The sequence below is a fragment of the Babylonia areolata genome, chromosome 3 (assembly GCF_041734735.1).
Source record: "Babylonia areolata isolate BAREFJ2019XMU chromosome 3, ASM4173473v1, whole genome shotgun sequence".
In the NCBI taxonomy this organism is placed as follows: domain Eukaryota; kingdom Metazoa; phylum Mollusca; class Gastropoda; order Neogastropoda; family Buccinidae; genus Babylonia; species Babylonia areolata.
In genome coordinates, this window is record NC_134878.1 from 13,802,581 (window position 1) to 13,818,816 (window position 16,236).

Below are 16,236 nucleotides of genomic sequence, written 5' to 3' on the forward strand. Positions count from 1 at the left end.
CAATATAAAAGAAGAAACAAAAGCCACACAGCTGTATTCCAATAGATCAAATTGCCCACCGTCATTTTCACCTCACTTCAAAACTTAAGGTCTTTTACTCAAAGCCAACGATATCCCACTTACATAATTATTTCCTCACCCAAAGCTGTAAATTTCCAGTCCATCAGGAAAAACTTAAACCACATAAAACATGAGGTAAGGGGCTAGCCTGCATACTAATTCTGTGTCTTGTGCACATAATGAATACACCACTTATTACAAATGCTTCTTGAAGTTGAAGTCTTCTGTCAGTAGCAGACTTTTAATGGGTGCGAGGTGGGGGAAGGGGGCACACTGCTGCCTATATATATTACACATGGATGCAATGTGATGACATGTCTCTTTGTTACACAGATTCAAAAGCTGTTTGCAATTTTATTTCACAAAGAAACATTCTTATCTTACAGTGCAAGTCAAACGCAGCAGTTGTGACTGCTTCAGAATATACAGAACACATTATTTTGTGTCTGGATCTGAAATTTTGTGCTGCTGTTTTCAAATCTATTTCACAAAGGAAACATTGCCACTCAACTGCAAGTTAAAAAGGAGCAGCTGTGACTTCTTCAGAAAATATGTACAGAACACGTGAAGTATCTGCATCCACACTGATCGGTTCCCAGCACTTCAGGGTCGCAGGGGAGCAAGGCCAAGTCTGGCCCGCAGTTCGTTGGCTTCCCTTATCTCCATGTCCTCACGGTCCCGCCGGCTGTGAGGACGACCGCGGTCTTTGTGGTGGTCCCGATCTTTGTCCCTGTGACGACGCTCACGATCCCTGTCCCTGTCCCGCTCGCGCTCACGGACTTGCTTCTCCCTCTCTCTGTCGCCACGGTCTCGGTGATGGTCCTTCTCTCCTGCGTGTCTGTCACGATCGCTCCTGCTCTTCTTGCTCTTCCTCTTTCTGAAATTGGAAACTCTGCGGCTAAGATTATGACATGCATATACTTTTGCAGCCAGTCGAAAAATATATATCACTCTAAAGCAATACTGATATATATTTGAAGAACTAATTTAACAATAATGATACATTTGAAGCATTATTCTACACAGTACTGATGTTTCAATTAAACAATATTGATACATTTGAAGTATTGTTATCAGTACTGATGTATTTGAAGTAATGCTTGAATCAATACTGTCAGATCTGAATGTCCTCAATCTTCTTATGCATTAGGAGGAATAATCTCTATCATCTCCATTTCTGATCTGTGTGATGGTCACTGGCATGCATGGCAATAAAAAGAACAATTTACGCGTTGTAACTGACCAAATATCCTGAAATTTGTTCACGCAATCCATGGTTTGCTGCTATTGGAGAAATTAGTTTAGAAATATATGCCAAGAAAAACAAACATAACACAAAACTGGCATAGGTAAAATATGAGCACAGCTCTTTGACCAGAATTTGTAAATTCATTCTCTATGTACAATGTACACACACTTATAATACCCTTATACACATGCAGGCGAGAACATTCACACACACACACATACTCGAAAGCACATGTAAAGCTTACCTGTCATCTTCATCCTTGTGACGCTTTCCTGCAAAATAAATCCAAAATGTTACAGACTTTGAATGTCCTTCCCATGCATCCAGTGTACAACGTTTAACATGACTGATACAAAAACAAGCAGACAACGGAGAAGGGAAATAGGAAGAAGAGAAAAAGACAAAGCACGTGAGAGGCAGGTGGGAAAGGAGAAAATGAAAACCAGTGATCTGGATGCAGAAAACATGGGTGCCAATACAACTGTCAAAGAGGCAGGAGAACCCACCAAGTATAGTGTTCTTATGTCTTCATACACAACCCTCAGAACAGTATGACACAATGCACAGTGGTATGACAATGCACACAGTGACTTGTACTATACACTTCAATGCTTTTGTTTTCAAATAATAAAATAAGGGGGATAAGTGGCTTTCAAACTGGAGGTACACTTTCAGTATGTAGTTTTGCTACTAACAAAAGTGAACTTACAAATTGACCAAAATGGAGCTATCTCAATTGGAATGTAGATAACAAACTCATGATTTCAAATGAATACAAACAGGTCAAAATCTAGAGCAAATGAAGCCAAGAGCAAAACGCAAGGATGTATTCACAACTTCAAGCTAATGCTGCTATGTCACTGACCTGGAGACCTGTGTCTCTTTTCCCTTTCTTTGGAACGTGACCGCCTTTTGTCCTCCTTGTTTTTCCCGTAGTAATCTCTGAAAACAAAACCATAAACCATAACTGATTACACTTTTCCAGATTTCCTGAAGACCAACAGATTCACTGAATTGTGATTCAACCAAGAGTTGTTGCACTGTTGTCCATCATTACTGAATCACAAAAATGTGTCAAGGTTCTTTTTTCAACTGTTGCTCTGATCTTAAAACGAAAAAAAAAGAAGAAAAAAAGAAAGACAAACTTTTCATAAATCTAATTTTAATAATTAGTTTTATTTAATTTACTGTAAAAGACTATTCAAAAAGTGTTCAATGAGGTAAAACACCAAAGATTTCAAGCTATATTAAAATAAAAAAAATTAAATAAAAACAACATTTTGGGCATTCAAACTCACCGTTTGTGTGTGGGGGGATCGGGATCGTCGGCGAGGTGAGGGGCTTTTCCGTTTCTCTGGTGTCAAACTCCTCCTGGACTCCTGAGAAAATAACACCATTACATTTCCCACATTATCCCTCAAGCATTTGCATATGTTTCTGGGAAACTTTTGCCACTGTATGAAAATTTCCATACTTTCTGAAAGGTGACATCATGCTGTTACTCCACAACTAACTTCTTACGTATGCAGTACAAGTATACATTTGTTAGAAATAAAAAGTATGGTCCTATCTGCAAGTGTTTTCCACCGCTCCATAATGGTAATCCAATCAAATATGTACACTTTTCCCCATGTTGGCAGAGGGCTGCAGCAGTTATACTTTAAATAAATGGAAGGGAATTCCAGCTGGCGGGTTGTGGCAGGAAAAAATGTTAACTAGTGTGTTAAAAAAAAACAAGGGTGGAAGTCTTTCTGTTTTATATGGATCTTCATAGTGGTATTTTGGCAGATTTTCCCCCTTTGCTACAACTTTTCAGTATTACAAAAATTCAGTCATAAGAACACTAAAAAGGATTTGAAATAATAACCTCATACAACCATAACAAATCTCTGGTTTGTCACTCTATGGCAGTAACACAAGCACGCACACATATTTCAACAAATTTAAGATTATGATTTTAAAAAATCCATTTCTCCCTTTTTGTTTTTAAACACTGAGGGCATGAATCCATACATTGCCACAGAGCTAAAAGAAACTGATAAAACTTATCAAGAAACTGATTACTTCTTCCCTGTTTTTTGGTCTGTGTTTAGAAAACGTGTTTTCCTGTGCACGTTTCTATTTTAATGCATCCCAGGCAGTAAAACAATTTTCATCAAAATACAATAAATTCTATCGTGCCAACCACATGGATTTATGATACTTTTCCCATCGTGCAACAATTAGTTCCCTTTACATGTAAGCATTTGGTCTCAAATAACCATGTCACACACACACACACACACACACACTCTTTCAATAAACATACCTCCATCAGTTCTTCTTCTTCATCTGTGCCCATGTCTTCCATGTCTTCTTCCACAGCACTTACTCTGGGCTCCAGCTGATTGCTCTCTTCTAAAACATTCCGTTTCTGCACACACACACATCACATGGCAAAGGTGTCATCATGCACATCAATACCTCAATCAGTCTATGCCACACCAAAGACACAGTGTACACACAAAGTGACACACACAAAATTGCTGGTATGCTTAAAAGCCCCCTAGAATTTCACAGCCATTGGGGCAGTGATTTCATATTCAGTGTAGAGAGACTCAGAATAGAATCGGGATGGTGGGGGCCAATAATCTCCTTCCGCCCCTTCCCTCCCTGACCGGAATCAGTCCTGGGTGGAGTGAGGACATTGTTGAGAGGGCCAGGAGTAGAGGGCCCAGAGTGTCAGCGAATCGACTGCGACCGCGCCTTAATTTTAGCGCGATCACCCAATCGAGCTACATAATTATGTGACCTGGTTGGAGACATAATTTGACAACAAACAAGAACGCCAGAGAATCGACACACAGACAGAAAATACGAAAAAAAACTTTGCTGTATAAGGAGCACAGAAACAGGAGTCATGATGGTTGCTGGAAAAAGAGGGCACTAGCCAGGGGGACAAAGGGGAGGTTACCTACTTCCGGGTGGTTATCGGCCGTAGTACTTCCGTTTTCTCCGCATAGGCGGATAGTAGTTTGCACAGGACAGGAATGTCAGACCCCTGCCGGAGTCTGCACTAGTTGGGTCACGGTTAAGTATGTGTAATTAAACAAACATTAAGTGCCATTCCCCAAAGACACAAAACCATGCTGAAATGGGGCTGGAACTCTGATCACTGGTAAACACTGGATCAGAAGTCCATTGCTTAACCGATTCTACCATGACACCCATCTCTCTGACACTTTTTGTATGCTTAATTAGGAATAATTAAAAGTCACTGGATACCACTAAGAGGTATAAAAAAATAAAAAAATAAAAAACCAACAACAACAACAACTTTTCCTCAACTTACCAAACCTCCAAACTGATTCCTAAATTTCCAGGTCTCAAAACTGGGAAAGAAAACTTATCTTTTGATAAATCTTTGTGACTGTCAGTTTTGCTTTGATTTTCTCTGATAAAAGTAGTATTATCTTCAGTGATACTGTATGAAAGTCATAACAGGTGAGTTAATTCACATACCTGAATTCTTGGCAGAATGATGTCAGCCAATCTCTCCTCCCTCAGAAGTTCATCAATGTACTCATCCATGTGAACCAATTCAAACTCTGAAATGACATGCATACACTTACATGTAAATTGTAACAAACATAGATTAAATGATATCAGCTCTACACACAATAAGTTTGCTGGTTTATTACTGTGAATATTGGTGGTAGATAACAAAAACTGGTATACACAAACACACTGATTAAAAAGGGAGTTTGATTTGAAATTGAATTTGGGAGTTTGATTTGAAATTGAATTTTCCTCAGCTTTTCTTCATGTAAACAACTTTTTCTTTTTTTAAAGATTTATACAACTGAAACAATAAAGACAATGAAATTTACTCCAAAAATGCTCTTTTTCATTTTTCAACTTGTATCTTTTTTTTCTCTTTTTTTATTTATTTTTTTTTTATACAAGATATTCTATGAACTTGATTATCATTAAATCAGTTAAGGAAATTTTCCTTACACACTGATACAACAAGCAAAAATATTGAACAATTTCTAGATTTTGAAATATTCTGACCACAAGCCAATAAACACACGTAATTTGTAATGGAGTATATAATCATAATGAAAATAAACATACTTCCATTTCTGTTCATGCGACGGAGCTTTCTGTAGTCATAGTAGAGGGGCTCCAGGTATTTGTAGCAGTCCATTGCCGTGCCTGTCAGTCGCATGTAGTATGCTCCAAGTGCGCGTACATATCTGGGCACACAAGTTCAAAAGCTTATATTTAGTTACAATTTTATATATATACTTCTTACGTCAATCAGTCATCATCAATTCTGACAATACACACAGTTACTTAGAAAAATACTAATACTGTAATAGTAAAATAAATAAATGTTAGTTCTATCTTCGTTATATGTCAGACTCGACTGGGCTGAGAGACTGTGTAATGTGAGTGAATGCACACATAATTTCCAATCACATTAGTAAAGATATATTGTAACTCTGTGTTGTGTCATGTTGTGTGAGACTGGCAAAATCATTGTGCTTTATTGAAATGGCATTTGACGTTTGAGGGTTATCTTCAAACTTTTGCTTATTTGCCACCGATCACACAAACAATAATTTTATTTTTATCTATGAAGTGTAATATTAATATTACAGTATATACTGGATTAGTAATACTTTATCTAAATTTAACTCTATTTTTAAGTACATTGCATATTTGCTATTTAAATATTCATTTCTCTTTATATCATTTATAATGCGAAAGGCACAACACACAAACACACACACAATGTACACACACAGACATACATTGCCTCTCTCTCACTGAGTTAAAGTTGAACAATAATCCACTCACAATACTAAAGAATTCACACTTGTAAACACACTCACATCACTTTGTCCTCTCTCTCTTTCTCTTATAAAACTTTGTACAAACTACAAATACAATGCTTACATGATGATGAACTGCATCATATTATAATATGGTTGCATTGTTATTGCTATCATTTTTTTGTAACAAAAGTTTTCTTGCATGTCAAATTTGAGCTGCTTTCACCAGAGTGCATGTCTCTACAGTGCCGCACCACCCTTTTTTCTTTCTTTCTTTTTCCCTGCAAGCAACTTTCTGCAAGTGTGCTTAGCCTCAGTTTATTGTCTCACTGGAATGACGAGCATCCAGACCACCACTCAAGGTCTAGTGGAGGGGCAGAAAATATTGATGGGCATGGGATTTGCTCCTGTGCACTCAGACTCTCTCATTTTCCTTGGCAGACACATTACCACTAGGCCACCACTCCACCAAACATCATGCATACACATTATAAACATATGGATTAACACCCAGTGACACATACACACACTGACACAGAAACATACTTGAAATCTTCATTTCTAATGAACTCCACCACAATGTCTTTCTCTGGCTGAATCTGCAGCATCTTCAGGATCAGGCAGAGAAATGGTGTGGGCTTTACATTGCCACCATACACACCCCCAATATATCTCAGCTCCATAGCCTTGTCGACAAGAAGAGCAGCTGAAACAGATAAATGCACACATCTGTTTTGTTCCACCAGACTGCTTCTCGATATATAAAATATCTCTGGCTACCTGTGTCACTTCTGTCTTTGGATACTGTGTGTATTATTCTGCGCGCGTGTGCGTGCGTGCGTGCGTGCGTGCGTGCGTGTGTGTGTGTGTGTGTGGAGGAAGAGGAGGATGAATTTTGTTTAATGTCCTGTCGCACATATCGGTAATTGAAGACATTTTGTTAAAGTATTTATGAATACATTTGAGTATTATCGGTTAGAAGGGGTGGGAGATGTGAATGAATGGAGGGTTGGGGGAAACTGGGCAAATGAGGGTGAAATGTGGGTGAAATTTGAAAAAAAAGAAAAAAATTCTAAATACAATTATAGGAAATTACTTAAAGGACTTTGCAAAAGAGAAGTTGTTAAACTGACAAGTGAAACAACTGATAATGAATGCAAAAAGGCAAAAACATCAACGTTCTGTCACTTGTGAAGACACACTTTCGTGTACATAAGGCTTCATCAAGCTACAGTCAAAAATTATATGCTCAATTGTCAGGTTACTAAAGCATACGCACTTGACATTAGAACAATACTTGGTCCGTAATGAATCTGATAATAGTCTGAGAGCTAAACTCAGAACTGATCTGCGAACCGGACCAAAGTCTGAGAGAGTCAACTGACAAGGTTTTAGACTTGAATTCAAGCACCTATAAAAGTCTCTTTCAAGTATATTGCTTATTTCCTTGTATGACAATGGACAATATACTTTTGTACTATCTATATGATTTTTTGCTCCCCTTTTTGCTGCCCTGTCTGCTTGGTCGTTATAAAGGAATCCAGTGTGGGATGGTATCCAACAAAAATCAACATTTGTACCCTTCACAAATAGGGAGTGCAATAAATACCTAATTTCAAACAACAGATCTTCTCTTTGATTATTCTCAAAAAGCAGCAAACTTTTAAAAACAGATTGAGAATCAACACAAAATAGGATATTACTTACTATGACTGGCATATCAACAAAATGATTTAAAGCCATAAGGATGGCCACCAATTCAACTGTAAAAATTGAATGTCCTTTACCTAAATAATATGATTTTTCTGTTTTTAGGTCAGGAATGACAAAAACAGATCCTGCACTGCTATCATCCAGGACTGAACCATCAGTGTAAACTTTTAAATGATAATCAAAATTTTCTTCTAATTCAATTCTGACAGATGCTGCTATTATAATTTATATATGGAGATTCTCCTTTTGTTGTGTCAGAAGCACATATGTTGACGTTAGCTTTTGTTAACTCCCAGGGAGGGACAGGCGGCACCAGAACACGAGGTGTCATATCATGCAAATCAATGTCTGAAGAATTTAAAATATCTGACACATATGTGCGAATGGCTTGTAGATTTGAATTATTTTGTGCATTTTTTGAAAATCAATATCAGACCTATTATTTAATTCCTCAAAATCATCCATTGCTGTCTGTACATCTCACAATGTATTTAGCAGAACTTAATTTTCTTATTTCATCTAGTGGTAGAATGCCCACAAGCTTATAGGCTTCTGAGGTCTTAGTATGCACAGGTACCCCTAAAGCCAGTTTCACAGCTTTACTGTCAATTATTCGCAGCTTCTTTAGAAACGTCAGCAGAGCAGAAAAGAAAATTTCTTGACCGTAGGTCAATCTTGATCTTACGAGAGATGTCGCTAAATGTAAAAGAATTTTGGAGTCTTGTTCCCAAGGAGAGTGACTTACAATTTTTAAGAAATTTAAACTTTTAACTGCTTTAGTCACTACTGAATCAATGTGTTTCTTCCAGTTTAGTTTTGAAGTAAATAGGATCCCAAGAAATTTTATTTCCGACTTGAAAAATATTTCACGTCCTCCCCCCCAAAATCGTGGTAGTTTGCTGGGATTATAACAATTATTAAAGAGGATCAAATGTTGTTTTTTTTACAGAAAACTCAAAACCATTTGAGTGCATATAGCTACTCAGTGTGTGTGTGTGTGTGTGTGTGTGTTTCCATGTGTGTGTGTTTCCATGTGTGTGTGTACATTGTGTGTGTGTGTGTGTGTGTGTGTGTGTGTATTCATGACCTCTTTACAAATAGGTGAAATACACCATACACTGATACAATGATACACGATGTGCATTCCTGTGATTGACAACCCTTTCATCAATGCGAAAGTTCTCTTAATGTTAATGTCATAAATCATGAAATCTACAGAGAATGCATAAACTGAATATCAGTAACAAGGAAACTGTTAGAATAAAGAACCATCTGTGCCTACAACAAGGTCCAAGACTGTCAACAAAGAAATACTTCGAACAGTTCTTGGTGTGACAATTAATTTTTCTTATCTTACCTGTGAGAGCGAAGCATTCCTCCTTCCAGTACCGGCTTTCGTAGATCCTTGTGCGGATGATTTTCTCCACCAAATACTGCGGATTGGTACCTTTAACCGAATGAGCATCTTTGACAGTCCTGTTAGCCATAACTTTTCAACAAATAAAGCTTAAAACAACGGAAACAACTTCGCAACTAATTTCATCTCTCCATTCGCGTGCTCAGACTGTAAACTAACAGCATAGGAAATCGCACACAATTGGACTTCCGGTTAACGTAATGCTTCAACTGGGTTTATGACGCGATTTGCGTCAGTGTGAGAAATGTGGTGGTTTCTTTCTTTCGGTTTGAGAACATCATCGGGGGGGGAAAAAAAGAGAGAAAAAAGGTATCAGTAAAGCTCGAAATATTTCTAGAAAAGGCACAACAAATACCGTTAATTCACGAGCAAGCTGCAGAAATTTTTTTTTTTTTTTAAGTTGGTGAAACGAATCAAATGGTTCTGAAAATACCAAAATATAAGCCTTTATTCATATTCGATGCATAAACAGATCAGAAAGCTGGTTAAAACAAAGCTCTTTTTCTCAAAATTAATTATGAAAACAGATCATGCAGCTCAATACCACATGGAACCTTCACAGGCTGTAGAATAGACTCAACCTTATTTTCAGCAGATGAGGTGGTTGGAATGGTAGCAGCAAGTGATACGTCAGTTCTCTAAACTGCAGGCTCTTTCTTTCCTAACTTCTTTCAGCATTCATGGGCTCAGTGAAACTGCGCCACGTTTACTCACTATGATATCTATCTCCATCTCTCATTGTATATATATATATATATATATATATATATATATATATATATATATATATACATGTGTGTATGTGTGTGTGCGTGTGTGTGTGTGTGTGTGTGTGTGTGTGTGTGTGTGTGTGTGTAGTTGTTTTACTTACACTTGAACACTGAGAAGAAAACTTTGCCAGAAGCAAAATAAAGTCAAGAACTATTCTAGATTAAACATTCTTAATTGTCACAGTCATATAATTAAAAAAAACTAAAATAAAAGACACGTCTACTGAATGGCAAATCGTAACTACCATTTAAACAATCATCCAAAGTCGTTTGAACGTTTTCTCCAAAAGCATTTTAACATGGATGCAGTCCCAGAATATATATGTATGCTGTCCTGCATTTTTTTTTTTTTTTTTCAAAAGACTGATTTAAATTAATTTTTAATTACATATATAATACAGCACACACACACACACACACACACACACACACACACACACACACACACACACACACACTATATATATATATATATATATATATAGAGAGAGAGAGAGAGAGAGAGAGAGAGATCATATGCATTTTCCACTTAATCCATATGATCTATGCGATTTTCCACTATGATGTCCCCTATCACTTCCAACGTAATCGCTCAGGGTACTTCGTTTCTTCTAATGAGGATATTTCGGTGTCTCCTGTCACCCCTCAGTTGTGTCCCCATTCACTGGATCAGTCAGACTAGCGAATGAGAATCCCATATTGAGAAACAATGGGTAGAATGGGTTAATTATATAATCGTTTTACATGTTCAGTATATTCCATGCGAGTTCTTCGCTAAGTTTTGTGTTCCATTTGCAACAACATTTAGGCTTAAGCTCACCAAGAAGTAAGTCATAACATGGTTTTAAGCCTTTATTTGAAAGAGTTTTGGAATATCTGTTGAAACATTTCCATTAATAAAGTTTCCATTTCAGACGTATCCATTATTCGCTTTTACTTATTTGTTTCAAACCGGCAAAGTACGAAAAGACGAAACAGATCGAGAAGCACACACATGAGCTGCGCATTGTCCCAACGTGCTGGTCTGACTGACTCGCTTGAGAGCTCACGATATACATTGGGGTTGTGGTCAGCAGTGGTCATGCAGTATAGTGGTCAGTGGTGAAAACCTGCCATGAGGCATAAATCACACACAAGACATGCATGGAATGTATCAGAGTATGAAATAACAGCAGATGATAATCTTATGTATAGAAGGGAATGAGGGTGCTTTCCGACGGACTTTCAACTGAATGTTGGTGGTGGGTGGCGGATTGAAACGGGTGGCCCGGGGGGTCATGTAGGGGTGGGAGCGTCCAAGAGCGTTTCTCCGGGGAACGTTTCAGGACACTGAAGCCACCATACTGCATACCAAACTCCTTACGTCATTCATCAGACGGGCTGGACTGACACTGTGAAGAGGCGAACAAGAAGAAGAAGAAGAAGGCTGAAGCCACCGCGTGAGACAGTTTAACTCACTCAGTACGGCCAGTCCTCTCTTCTCCTCTACACAGACCCCTCGGATGTCCAGTGGGTGTCTCAATGACCCAACCTTTAGCTTCCGTCGTCAGAATTGTGGTATTCTTTGTCAACATTCACCTCTTCAGTATAAGAGCCTTCCGACTGCAATCTTTTGATGGTGGTAATTGGGGTGAAACGCTGTTAACGTCGTCTCTTTCGCCGTTCGTATGGAGAGAGTTAAGACACTGCCAGCTAGACCCACCGGGGATGATTTAGAACACTGATTCGCCAGCCGGGGTGACTACGGAAGGGGGAGTGGGGGACGTTTTTGCACCTTATGTACACCGGCAACACCCGTGGGAAGTGCTGCGCATCCACAATCGGCCTCTTCTCCCATATGAGGACACACACCGACAGATAAGCCTGCCTGCCTACTCATCCGTCGGTCAGACGGGAGACTCCATTACACCGGCATAGGAAGGCGGGGCACAATCCTCTCCTTCTGCCGTCAGTTTTACCTTCCCCGACTGCATGGTGTTGCTGACTCACTTGTGTAAACAAAGTGAGTCTATGTTTTAACCCGGTGTTCGGTTGTCTGTGTGTATGTGTGTGCGTGTGTGAGTGTGTCTGTGTGTCCGTGGTAAACTTTAACATTGACATTTTCTCTGCAAATACTTTGTCAGTTGACAACAAATTAGGCATAAAAATAGGAAAAATTCAGTTCTTTCCAGTCATCTTGTTTAAAACAACATTGCTCCTCTGGGATGGGCACAAGAAAATAAATAATGAAGCCTAATTATATGCAAACTGCATTTACTGTTATATTTATATTTTTTGTATTCTCTAAACTTGGCACTTTGATCTGATATTCTGACCCAACAACAAGAGCAGTCATTATTATCATTTTTTGTTCAAACAGGAACTTCTTTTGCTAAGCATGGAAGTTTTATTTATTTTGCAAACGTTTTGGTGCAGATAGTAAAAAAGGGAAATTACTCTGTAATTAAAGCTAGGGTAGTTAGTTTGCTTTAAACTGATCTTTCTCATCTTAAACATTACATTTTGAAATTATACTCAATACAATTAAGTGTATCACAAGTGAGTCTTGGAGGCCTTGCCTCTCTTGTTAAGTATTGTTCTAATGTCAGGTGCATATGCTTTAGTAACCTGACAATTAAGCATATAAGTTTTGACTGTAGATTGATGAAGCCTTATGTACACGAAAGTGTGTCTTCACAAGTGACAGAACGTTGATGTTTTTGACTTTTTGCATTCATTATCAGTTGTTTCACTTGTCAGTTTAACGACTTCTCTTTTACGAAGTCCTTTAGGTAATTTCCTGTGATTGTATTTAGATTTTTTTTCAAATTTCACCTTCATTTCATCCTCATTTACCCATTTTCCCCCAACTCTCCATTCATTGACATCTCCCACCCCTTCTAACCGATAATACTCAAATGTATTCATAAATACTTCAAGTTAACTCACTCAGTACGGCCAGTCCTCTGTTCTCCTCTACACAGACCCCTAGGATGTCCAGTGGGTTCTAAATGACCCAACCTTTAGCTTCCGTCGTCAGAATTGTGGTATTCTTTGTCAACATTCACGTCTTCAGTATAGGAGCCTTCGGCTTGCAATAATTTGATGATGGTAATTGGGGTGAAACGCTGTTAACGTCGTCTCTTTCACCGTTCGTATGGAGAGAGTTAACAAAATATGTCTTCAATCACCGATATGTGTGACGGGACATTAAACAAAATTCCTCCTACTGTAGTTAAGAAAACCGGAGGAAAGCGTCTTTCCCAAAGACACACCACCACGCCGAGCCCTGATCACTGGAAAAGACTGGATCACAATATGGGATACCACACACACACACACACACACACACACACACACAAATAATTTATCCAGGTGGTTTAAAGTAATAGCTACTCAAGCATTCCATTTATATAAGCATGTAAAAGATAAAAGAAAAAAAAGAAAGAAAAAAGACACAGATGGAGAGAAAAGAAATACACATGCACGCACATATACACATACATGCATAAACGAACACACACACACACACACACACACACACACACACACACACACACACCTACACACACACACACACACACACACAATATATATATATATATATATATATATATATATATATATATATATATATATATATATATATATATATGCACAGTGTTTCAGTTGCAGAGTGGAACGTCGTATACCTCTGTGTACGAGTATGATCAACCTCAGAATAATAACAGCACCTATCTTGATAATGTTGAATATTTAATTAAAAAACAGGCCATGCTTTTTGTTCTGTTTTGTTTTTATTCATATACTACTTAAGAGGCCTTTTTTGATGTCACTGCCATACGTGATTTTAACAGTTGTAACAGTCGTTCTTCCTGTGCTTTACCTCGACGCTGTGTCACTACAGTCCACATGTAAAACAGGGGGTTGAGGGCAGCACTGAGGGGTGACATGAACACAACCAGGGTTCCATGGATATCAGCTGAAACAGTGCCACCACCTGCTGACATCACTGTGACCAGGCCGAATGAAAACCAGCAAACAGCAGCCATGATAGCAACTTTTCTTATCAGGTGGACTGAGGAATACACTGACCTCTTTGCAGGGTCCAACATAACTCTGTATTTGGGTGTCAGTTTGCAGGCGACAGCCTGGCAGCTGATAATCATTGTGCTCACAATAGAATTGATTGCCACAACGACTTTGAACCATCTGAAGTCTTGGTCAGACCTGTAACGTTGGAACAAAGCCAGACGACAAAGACCAGACTGACCAGATAGGCCCCAGTGTGACAGTCCAGGAAGAAATGGTATGAGAGATAAGGATATTCCAGCAAACCAAATAGCAAAACAAGACAAATTTATTGAATACACGTTTAAAGCATATGAGTTGCCGGGGTAATACAGAGCAACAGTATGAATCAGACTGATGACCAAGATGATTAAAACAGACAACTCGTTGGACAGAAGGAAAAGAAACCCACTCATCTTGCAAATAACGCCATCGGTCCATGTCTTGTCAGACAGGATGTACTTTCCATGAAATATTTTATCTGCTGCCAAGACAATACCAATGTGACTTCCCATACACACATCAGCGACATTCAGATGGGTAACGGTCATGAGGAAATTCCTTCCAAACAATCCTCTGACAATAAACGAAGACAGAAAGCAAACAGCGCTGCCTACAGTGGCAGAAGAACCCACAGTCCAGAAGAAAAACATGTACAGTTCTGAAGGAATCAGTGTTTGACACGAAGGAAAGACAACTCCAGCTCCTGTACATTTCACTGCACGGCTTTGTTCAGGCAGTATAAGGCCACAGCAAAGCCTGTAGTCTGATGAGAAGACACGTTGTAAACGATGTGACTTTGAGAACAAATCCAAAGGAAATTCTCTCAGTGGATTCCCTCTTATATCCAATTCAGTCAGTTCAGGCATATGTTTAAATCCTTTAGCTCCGATAGTTTTAATGACAGAAAAGGACAGATTCAAATGTCTTACATGGGGTAAGTAAACAGACACTTCATTGTTGACCACGTTATTGTGTGTGTTCGATATGTCCACTCGTCTCAGTGCATAATGAACCTGATTCACCAGTGCACTTGTCATTTTCAACAGAGAATTATTTGCCAGTGATATTACTTCCAAGTTAGGCAGATTGAGAAAAACGGTAATATCAAGTGATCTGAGATGGTTGTTGGCGAGACTGATGAACTGCAAGTTGGTGAGAGTTACAGTTGAAATGTTATTCAGGGAACAAAAAGACAAACTCAGATGAATAATATTTGCATTGTTCGTGAAATCTGTTAATGTCATCCCTGACTCTGTGGCATCCAGGAAGCGAAGTGAGGAGAAAAGGTGAACAGGAAATGGGTTGGTACACCGAAACAAATGACCCTGACACAGACAACCCTCAGGACAGGACATGTCACACACCAGTTCATCATCCTGCTTTGGGCACTGACCCCAACCATCACACAGATGATATTCATGCACACAAACTTTGGAATCTCTACACTGGTATTGGTAAGGACAAGCCATTGTCTTGCAGTCTAGTTCGTCTTCCCCATAAACACAGTCGTTTAACCCATTACAGCGAGTGTAGACAGGAAGACAGTACAACCACTCGGATGTGCATTGATAATGAGTGTCTGGGCAAGTGTCCTCAGCTTTCATCTCCTGCTGTGTGAAATAACCTGTACCATCTAAACTGATGAGAAAGCGTGTAGTCCTGAGTTCCTCCTTGAATAGACGATGTAATGTTTCATTTGCAGGACAATTGACCTCGTCAGAATTATCCAGACAATCAGAATATTCATTGCAGCGTTGGCTGTGCAGTATGCACTGGGCATTTGAACACAGGAATCCATCACATGAAGGGCCTTCACAGAAAAATTCATCACTGTTGTCTGGACAGTCTTGTGTGAAGTCACACACAAAAGTATAATGAACTCTTGTGATGTCACGTTCACATCTAAACATGTCGTGTGTATCTACACTGATCAACATAGGTGGAGCCATGCGAGAGTTCTGCCTGTAACTCGAGTTCATAAACATGTGATGCTGTGAGTATCTTATTCTACCGCAGTTATCATGAATATCTGAAAGCAAAAATGCATGAGACAGTTGTTTGTCTGGACAAACAAATAAACCCTGGCGTGTGGCTGTGAGTGTAGACTGCGATAATCGCAAATTAACTTTTACAGTTTGGAGAGAGAGACTTCTC

The 16,236-nt window shown here is 38.8% G+C and overlaps 1 protein-coding gene across 1 annotated transcript; it reads right to left on the bottom strand.

The window, feature by feature from the left end:
* Positions 1–400: 400 nt before the first annotated feature.
* On the bottom strand, positions 401–9,439 carry LOC143279747 (pre-mRNA-splicing factor 38A-like). Its single transcript, XM_076583876.1, has 9 exons — positions 9,200–9,439; positions 6,676–6,835; positions 5,426–5,547; positions 4,811–4,896; positions 3,618–3,722; positions 2,608–2,688; positions 2,175–2,229; positions 1,554–1,581; positions 401–937 (listed from the first exon to the last, which is right to left on the bottom strand). Exons 1-9 carry the CDS (start codon positions 9,327–9,329, stop codon positions 664–666), a joined length of 1,041 nt encoding a protein of 346 aa, XP_076439991.1. The 5' UTR covers positions 9,330–9,439; the 3' UTR covers positions 401–663.
* Positions 9,440–16,236: the final 6,797 nt, after the last annotated feature.

Bases quoted from the DNA above. Each gene is read 5' to 3' on its own strand.
- LOC143279747 (XM_076583876.1), bottom strand. From the start codon at position 9,329: ATGGCTAACAGGACTGTCAAAGATGCTCATTCGGTTAAAGGTACCAAT. The intron at 2,689-3,617 runs GTATGTTTATTG...TTATTTTCTCAG, and splicing joins AAGAAGAAGAACTGATGGAG to GAGTCCAGGAGGAGTTTGAC. The intron at 2,230-2,607 runs GTGAGTTTGAAT...GGGAAAAACAAG, and splicing joins GATCCCCCCACACACAAACG to GAGGACAAAAGGCGGTCACG.